At 41.1% G+C, this 9,491-nt stretch overlaps 1 protein-coding gene across 3 annotated transcripts in view; it reads right to left on the bottom strand.

Annotated features, from left to right (window-relative positions):
- The window catches only part of LOC106959723 (rootletin-like), a 44,522-nt gene that overhangs the window by 15,494 nt on the left and 19,537 nt on the right, over positions 1-9,491 (bottom strand). For all 3 annotated transcript variants that reach the window (XM_015052480.1, XM_015052481.1, XM_015052482.1), the window contains exons 15-22: positions 4,852-5,090; positions 4,588-4,747; positions 4,343-4,510; positions 2,390-2,774; positions 1,812-1,942; positions 1,603-1,723; positions 1,364-1,527; positions 498-938 (exon numbers count right to left, since the gene is read on the bottom strand). In XM_015052480.1, coding sequence (XP_014907966.1) covers positions 498-938; positions 1,364-1,527; positions 1,603-1,723; positions 1,812-1,942; positions 2,390-2,774; positions 4,343-4,510; positions 4,588-4,747; positions 4,852-5,090 — 1,809 coding nt within the window. The remainder of the gene's footprint in view (positions 1-497; positions 939-1,363; positions 1,528-1,602; positions 1,724-1,811; positions 1,943-2,389; positions 2,775-4,342; positions 4,511-4,587; positions 4,748-4,851; positions 5,091-9,491) is intronic.

Raw genomic sequence — 9,491 nt, 5'->3', positions numbered from 1 at the left:
ATTACAGCTTAAATAATACTTGTGGATTAGTTTGTAAAACACTTTGAAGTTTTCTACAACTTCTTTAAATTTAAGACCACATTGTTGTGACACTGTTCAGGTGTATTTTTGAAGTGGACATGATACATGCAATTTGAAATAAGAAATGTAAAATGTGATAAAAATACATTTTTGTGTTTGATTCCTATTCAAGACACTTTGATAAGAATGACTATATATATAATATAGGCGACTACAGAGTATCTTTGTTTACATTTTTGGTTGGTGGTGTGCCTCGTGATTTTTTCAATGAAAAGAATGTACCTTGGCTCAAAAAAGGTTGAAAAACACGGGATTGAAGGATTTCTCAAAAATACATGGAAGAATCACGGCAACACTCCAGATATGTTTAAGGTGATAAAATAACATCATAACATGATGTAGAGCTCAAAAAAGTCCATTTTACATAATACTGCTCCTTTAATTGGTATTATGAGAAACTGTCCTACACACTATACCTGCAGCAGTCTTCGGTCCTCCTCGCTAGCAGTCAGAACCCTTTGCAGCTCGGTTACTTGCTCCTGCAAACCTTCGGTGTTCTTCCCGGACCGACTTATAGTATTTGTAAGCGTACGAACCTGCTCCCTCAGCCCGTTCTCATGCTGCTCAGCTCGAGTCAGCGACACCGCCAACCTCTCCTCGCTGACCCTGAGCGCTGCGCATTGATCTTCACTCTGGCACAGTTTTCGTCTTGTTTCTGTAAGTCTTTCCTGAAGTGTGGCAGCTTCTGCATCCAGCTCTGCTGTTCTGAGGTGGGCCCTCTGTAGCTCGCCTTGAAGGGTGCACTGAGAAAGCTCCAGGTGGTTCGCTCTGCTTTGTGCTGCTTCCAGAGACTTTTTCAGTTTCTGGTTTTCAGCATTTGCACACGTTTCTAACTCCTGCAAGACCTCCAACTTGTCCTAAAGGAGATATTTCACACAGACCTTTAGTAGACCTTCACATAGGCAGCATAATGTGTGTGTTGCACATTGTCAGATTCCTATAAAAATATCCTAAGTCATTTTTTGCCAAAAGATAATTTACGCCAAATAAATAAAACAATTACTTTTTGCAAAAAAAAGACTAAGGTCATTATTTTAGGAAGGTGATGATATACAGAACATGATGATTTGGCTTCCATGGCAACAGATTTAGATGATAACATTGGTTTCTGTTTTTTAAACGTCAGAGCATGTGAAGAACTTTGTGTTGATGTGTTATTCTCATGGCCTCCCTGCTCCCTTCTTGGAGACGCTACTGAACAATGCAACATAAACATTAATGTGCATGTTTGAAGCCAGTCTTACCCTCTTGGAAAATCACTATCCATTTGTCTTTAACATACCTGCAATGACCTGCATTTAGTCTGAGAGGCTTGAAGAGAAGTCTTGATCTGAGCCAACTGACCCTCAAGGTTTCTGCTTTCCTTCTCTTTACAATGTGCAACATCCTGCTGCAGGGTGAGGGACGTTTGCACCTTATGCAACTGTCGTGCCATTTCTTGTTTTCCTAAAGCAGTAAGCACATTTCATATGTCTGTCAGTTAGCAACTGATATTTTCTGATTGTTGGTGGGACCCCTTACCCTCCTCTGATAGCCTGAGGGAGCGCTGTGCCTCCAGCAGCTGGTTGAGCGATTTCTCCTGAGAGACTTTCAGCTCAGTCACACGTTGACCCAGACTGACTATCTGGGCCTGAGCTTCATCCTAAATCAAAAAGATGATTCACAGTTAAGATTTTGTTAAAAATGTTAAGAATAGGATTATAATATGTTAGTAAGACTTTTATTTATGCCTTTTCTCTTCGGGCGTTCTTGAGTTCCTTCATGAACTCCTGCAGAGTTGCTTGCACATATTTCACATTTAATTCTTCATCTTCAGAATTAAGTAAGGGTAGTCCAGATTCTTCTGGTCCATACTCTCCCTCTGATAAGAGAAAGCATGCCTTAGTTTCCCTACTTTCAAAAGAAACAAAGACAACTGCAGGGTATCTTCACTCGAAAAACACAAAATCTTACCAAATATTTTTCTAGCACAAATATCTTAGTACACTTGAAATAAGACAAAACTAACTCACAATTAACTTTTCAGCAAGATATAAGAGCTTGTTTTAAGTCAGTAATTCCTTAATATTGATGGCAGATTATTTCACTTATAACATTGGAAAAATGTATTGTAATAGGTGAGATAATCTGCCAGTAGAACCAGTACTTTTTAATCAATATTAAGGAATTACTGACTTAAAACAAGCTCCTGCATCTTGCACAAAAGTTAGTTTAGTCTAAACTGTACTAAGATATATGCACTAGGAAAATGTTTTGGAAGGTTTTGTGTTTTTTGTAGTTTTGCAGCATGATACAATGTCATCTTTACCTGTCACATGGAAGTGTCTCCTTGAAGGAGAGGAAGATCTTGTTTGCGATCCACGTTTGTGCCACAGCCTCACACGGTTGACACCAACAGTGCAGTGCAGAGCTGCATTCACCCCTGCCAGCTGGTGCTCCAGGTCCCGACATACACCTTTGCTCAGACTCAGCTGCTCCTCCAGGCTCCGGGCCTTGTTTTCAGCCAGACTGAGTTTGACAGAAAGTTCACTGATTTGCGTCTTGGAGTCCTCTAGCATGTCTTCGAGCTGAGATGTGGTTTCTCTGTGCCTCTGGTCGCTCTGCTGCTGATTGGCTTCTCTTTCATGCAGCAGCTCTCGGCTTTGCCGCTCAGCTGTTTCCAGTTCCATCACACAGCACTGCAGACCTGCAACCTGAAAACAAAGCCACAGTCCTGTCTGTGTGCACTGTGCAGGCGATATGTTGTGTGGTGACTTAGATAGCTTAATGTCCCTTATAATATTTTACTTTTAAAGACAGGACAGTGTTTTCAAACACATTTGTTGAGTCCTGTAAACTTGCTGGACTTTACTGCTTACATCTTTAAGTACATGAATGTAAACAAAAGCTGATTTAGCAAGAATAATACGGAAACTTTTATTTAGAAACTCATCTGACCTTTGTATTTCTATTGGAATTAAATAAACTAAAAGATTTGCTCAAGTGATTTTGAAGGAATAGCAAAATGATCAACATACAGAAGTAAAGAGCATTAAAACGACTTGGCTCATTAGATCTGGTGTGATTCTCAAAAGACTTTGGGTTTTTTGAAAGAAGTTGTGATTGAGAAGATGGCTATGTTGACATAGTTTCAGGAAATAATTTTTAATCAGTATATGAAACTGCAGAAAACCTGAAAATTTTAAAAATGTCTTCACAATGCAACCACAACAGGCCACACAGTGGTTAGCAGTAGGGGTGAGCATTAATTGTATTGTTTATAATTTATCGTGAAAATTTCCTATCATGATAGGAATTTAGATTTTTTTTTTAAAGGTTTTATTGGCTCTAGTGACCTTTATTTGATAGCTAGTTGACATCACAGTAGGTAATGAGAGAAGGGGAAGACATGCAGCAAAGGTTGCCAGGCTGGGAATTGAACCTGCAACGGCCACGTTGAGGACTGAGACCTCCATATGTGGACAGTGCTTAACCCCTGCACCACCACAGCACACCCAGGAATTTAGATTTATTGTTGTCAGAGTAATAAATGTCAGTCATTGATGGTAAAAAAACAAAACTGACGGTATTATCAGAAATGTTATTTATGCTACTTTCTCCGCTTTTTGAGAGAGTGTAAAAAATATATGTGTAAATTCAAAATTAAGGTTTGAATGAAGTTACTTGTGTGCAGCTTAGTGATATAAATCACACTTTTTAAAGTAACTGGCCTCCTGAAGAAGCCAATTTCAAATGGGAACATTTTTCAAAAACAATGAATGCTATGCCATGCACTCGCAGTGGCACAAAATATAAGCAAAAAGTTGTTTTGTTGTTTCCACAACACTACCAGAAAATATCGTGATGAAATTCTATGTAATTGGCGTGTTTCCATTAAGCAAATTTATTTTCGTTATTCTAATTTGTGCAGTTATATAGCCAAAGGAAACATAGCTACAGAAAACACAAAGGGAGCTGAACTAAAGCAGCACAAGAAGAACAAAATGAACTAAAATGCAAAATGAGAACTGAGCTAAACATAAGGATTGAATTAATAAAACATGACCTAACCACAATAAGGAACACAGATGAAGAAACTGTTTAAATTTTAAAATACTGTGTTGATCCCAAAAGGAAATTAAATGTTGTAGCTGATATTAATTGAATATGATAAGGGGGGGGGGGAATCCAAAAGCCATTAATGAAGAACTCAGAAACAATCAGAAAAGAAAACACAAATGAAAAGCAAAACACCAACACTAGTAGATCATTTACCACTTACCTCACTGAGCGCTGCTTCCTTGGCAGCCTCGCTCTCCAGTGCTCTCTGACTGAGAACAAAAGCCTCCCGCTGTGCTTCCTCTGCCCTCTGTTCCTCCTGACATACTTGGCTCTGCAGCTCCACCAGTTCCTGCTTCTGCCGACTGTTCTTGCTTTCCAGGACCTTTATCTGATAGCATAAAGATTCCACAAACTGATTCAAGCAAAACATGAGACAGATATTATAAGTCGAAGTAATCCTACCACCTGTCTGCGTAGTTCTTGCAGCTCTCTGCGGGCCTCCAGATGAGACTTCTCCAGCTCCCTCATAGAGCTCCTCAGACTGGTTGCTTCTTTGTGTGTTGAGCTGCTACTTTCTTCCAAGATGGACTCATTATGTTGCTTCTCCTCCAAAGCTCGTCTGAGGCTGGTCAACGTAAATTTAAAAGGGGCGTAACATTGAAATTGAGCGTTTTCTTGCTACAAAAATAGACTTTGAAGAACATATCCAAACTTGTGGGGTGACTGCACCTGTTGTTTTCACTCTCAGCTCTTTTGATGAAAGCTCTGAGCTCCTGATTAGAAACCTGGATGGCTTCTCTCTCTCTGGTCTCATCAGCCAGTTCTCGCCTCAGCTCCAGTGCCTCTTTTCGTAGCTTGTCTCGCTCCTGCACACAGCCTTGAAGCTCTCTGTGAGCCTCAGTCAGATCTTGTTTCCCTTCAAGAAGTCTATCGTCTGCCTCTTGCAGCCGACGACGAAGATCCTCTAACTTGATGACCAAATAAATAAAAACATGGAGTGCAAAATAACTGAGGATTAATCTGATGATTACTTATGAAAGCAATACATTTTGATACAATAGTATGCTGCAAAAACAAAATCTTACCAAGTATTTGGTCTAGTTTCTGATCCAAATATCTCAGTACATTTGAAACATGACAAAACAAACTTTTCAGCAAAATATTGGAGCTTGTTTAGAGTCAATAATTCCTTAATACTGGCTCTGTTGGCAGATTATTTCACTTAACATTAGAAAAATGTCTTGTCCTTATGGAATTCTTTTTGTCACTTTCAAATTTATTAGATCAAACAAATTTCATAAACAGATAACCCTGGTAAATACAAAACACATTTTTTTTAAACTAGAAGAAAGTCTGTGACTTCACTGTGGATTAATTTGTGCAAACTCTTCTTTGCACATTTGTTTTAAATCTGTCATAATGGAGGATTTTCGACCATGATCATTTTAAGCTCATCCTGACAGAATTCATCGTCTCATCAGTCACGGCTCGTCTGCTAACAGCAGTTCCATCCCATCCCACCACTGAGCTTGAGTTTCTTTTTCTGAAATATCATGTTAGTCTTAAGAGAGGTTCATCAGGAAGCACACCTTCTAAAAAGTTATTTTTCTGTCTCATCAGTCCACAAAATATTTTCCAGAAAGTCTCAGATCATAAAAGATGTTTTTCTGGAAAATGTGAAATGTGCCTTACTGGGATTTTTTTTGGCCACTAGTGGTTACTATTGGCCAAAAAAATAAGACAATTCTGTCTTATTGTTAAATCACAAACACTGACTCTACCTGAGCCAAGTGAGGCTTATGGTGCTTTGATGTTCTGGGTTTTTTGTAATTTGCTGGGTGAACTGTAGATGTGCTCTTGTAATAATTTTGGTAGGCCTACTGTGAATGATGGCTCTCACTTTGGTTCGCTGGAGTCCCAAAGTCTTGGAAACGACTTTGTACACTTTCTCAGTTGGACAGACAGAAATGACTTTGTTTCGGATCTGTTCTTGAATTTATTTAGATCCTTGCATGATGTGATGCTTGTTGAAATCTTTTAGCTTGATTTCTGTTGTCCAGTAGGTTCTGTTTGTCATAACATAGGTATAGAGGTCCTAAAAAACACCTGGCTAATCACTGAATTCATCAGTTACCAAAGAGGGCCAATATTTTTTCATACATGACCAGGCTGAGTTGAGTAGTTCTTTCCTTTTGAATCCTCCTGCTCTTTTTGAATCTCCACCTAATATTTTTAGCAGTGTTTTGCTGAGTAGTATCTCATATGATGAGCTCAGCAGTTCCACCAGGGTTTTGCTAATTGCTGCTGGCTAGTCTGAAGGAGCTGGGCAGCAAGTCACAAGCGAGGGCTGCTCTGTGAGGCAGAAGCTCAACCTGGAGACTGCAACTCAGAGGAGGAGCTGCGTCTCAAAGGCGTTGCTTGGACCCACCAGGAGTTTCACACAGCTGAATGGCTGCCATGGGAGATTAAAGGATTTCTCAAACATGCATGAAAGAAACAAGGCAACACACCAGCTACGTTTTTGATGAAAGGAATAACATGATGTAAAGCTCAAAAAAGTCTATTTAATCTAATCATGACCGTTTAATAAATTAAATCATCATTTAAAAACAGCATTTTGTATTGAGTCAGGTGAACTTTGCTATTAAAATCAGTTTGATGATCTTAGACCAGTGGTTCTTAACCTGGGTTCGATCGAACCCCAAGAGTCGGTCTCAGGGGTTCGGCGGAGCCTCTGCCGCGGAGGTAAAGACACACTGTGTAAAGTCGTGATGACGCCCCGCTTTGTCATCACTTACTGCAGAGGATCACGTTACATTACTGAGCCAATCAGAGCTGCGGAGGAGCACTGATTGAAGGAGCTCCACTCACCATGGGTTTGAACTTATGTCTTTAATTACTTAAGCAAAACTCAGTTTTTACCAAATTCTGTAGTCTAAATTTGCTCCTTAGTCGCATCTTTTCGGGGTTGCTACTGCCTCTAGTGGCGTGGGGTGGTAACACAACTAATATAATTACATTACTAAATCAGAATACCGCAACGTATGTTGTGTGTCGGGGGAGAGGGAGGGGGGGTTGGAATAAGAAGGGTTCGGTGAATGCACATATGCAACTGGGGGGTTCGGTACCTCAAAAAAGGTTAAGAACCACTGTCTTAGACATTCATGTGTAAGAAATATATCCTTTATAACATTTAAAATATGTTATTTTAAAGGATGTGTACAGAATTGTTAGAAACTCTGTGACCTATATTTTGTTTTATAGCAACGTGTTGTCGTGGGTAGTCGGAGAGGCAGAGGCCTAAACTTATCCAAGCACAGATAAGACGCTGTTGGGCCTGTGGCCAGGTTCTGTCTCTCCTTATCTTCTCTTTGCAGCTCAGAGTGTAAAAAATCCACACAGAACAGCATGATAAATTGCAGCCTACCAAGAACTGGTGGAGGGAAAGGAGTGAAAGGAGGGGGAAAGGGAGGACGAGGAGAAGGAAGAGTGTTATGTTTAGAGCCCACACAAGATGGTTCTTTCTCATAAACGCTAATGTGAGAAGAAACAAACTAGGGCCGATCAGGCCAATTATCCTTTATTTTATCTGATTTTGGGGGAGAGCAGGGGATGGGAGGAGTGGAGAATCCGAGACACCAGTGTTGTGTTATGTGGTTGGGAGAGGGGGACTCGGAGTCCCAGTGGAGCCAGCCTCCTGGTGTTGCGAGGGAGAAAATAAACACTCCCCCGCTGGCTTATTTACACAAGGGGTTAAGTCAAACTTTTATTTCATATCATGGTACCAGGGACTGTGTCCTCCCCTTGTTTTTCCTCTCTCTGCGGTCCGTCTTCGATGCTCACGCCCTGCCTGTCCTAGTGAGCCAAATTATGGTTTCTAATTGCATTTTTATGTTAATATTAGAGTCAATATGGCAGCAGTTCCCTCTTGTGGATTTGACAAAGTAAATTAAAGCTGAGTAGGAGCCTTAGGGGAGGGAACCACACAAGGGCGTAGGTTCGGTCTAAGTTTTGGTGGGGACCTTTACACCCCTTCACCCCCCCGCAGCACAGTGAAATGCCCAAGAGCACCGAACATTTTGGCACTCACACTGACTGCCTCCTATAGAGCAAACAAAGCGTAACCTGGTTTGTATCAAATGCCATATTTACTGAGATAATTTCACAGTATATTTCATATCTGAGAACTAACACCTCNCCNGNAGCCCTGAAGCTCCAGCCACCTCTCCATCGTTCTGCTCTGCCCCTTGCTCTGCTGCTCATAATTAACAGACCTATTCTACCTCACATTCAGTGCTGACCTTACTAAACACCGGACTTTACAACAAATGCGTTGCGTGATAGATATCTAACTTATGGGTCCACTCACTGTACTTACAGCCGACGTAGCGAAATAACTTCTAATGTCTGTCCTTTTCTTTTTTGGTGGCTACATGGCGACTCAGAAGGAGACGCGTGTGCCCAGCTAGCCGCCGCCTTTTGCAGCTAATCAAAGAACGTCCGACGATTCAACTGACTCCCCCTCCCCCCACCCCCCCGTTCCGACACGGTCTCGGAGGCTCATAATAAATGTCAAGCTAAGAAGCTTCCGTTCCGCGCACCGCCTGTTGCTGCTAATCAAAGATCGTAGATCCATGTTCTTTGAGCCAATATGGCAAAAATTGGTCGGGACTTTTTCATATCCCGTGACATGTCCCTACCGTCCCTACCCAAACCTACGCCCATGGAACCACAACACGTCTCCTTGTACAGCTCAATTCTGCACCTGATGGCACCTCACTGCTCGTAGGTTTTTGTGACAGCTAAAGTCAACATCTTGGTATATTAAATGCCTCTTCCCACATCAGCTCTAATTAATCCAAACTCTTGGAGATGGTAGAGGGGGATCAGAGTTTTTCAACGCTAGCCAAGCCAAACAAGTTTCTTCTTTACCTCATTCTGCATAATTCCTAATTTGTCCAGGGGGTTTGACTGGGATAGCATTGTTTTTTTATATGAGGGGCGCTCACACTTTCTCAGCATGCAAGCTACTTATAAAATGACCAAGTAGAAATCATCTACGTTTTTATCTTCTTACACAGCAAATTCGGAAGTGTCAGCTTTCCAGTGCAAGTGTTGCATGTTAAAAATACAGTGTTAATTCAACAACAGGAGTGTTAGTTTCACTCACTAACACTCACTAAAGAGTTCCAAAGAGTTAAACAAAAACCAATCCAGTCCAGTGTTGGTTTCCTAAATTAACTCCAACAGTCTAAACATATGGTCGCTCATACGGATAGAGCGACCGTATGTTTTCTACGCTCTTTCACTCTTACGTACCTTCCTTTAGGGGGGGGGGGGGGGGGTTTTTTGTTTTTGCTTCCCCCTGA

The sequence above is a fragment of the Poecilia latipinna genome, unplaced genomic scaffold (assembly GCF_001443285.1).
Source record: "Poecilia latipinna isolate Pla-1442-1.1 unplaced genomic scaffold, P_latipinna-1.0 Scaffold1112, whole genome shotgun sequence".
NCBI lineage: Eukaryota > Metazoa > Chordata > Actinopteri > Cyprinodontiformes > Poeciliidae > Poecilia > Poecilia latipinna.
This window is presented reverse-complemented; position numbering and strand designations above follow the sequence as displayed.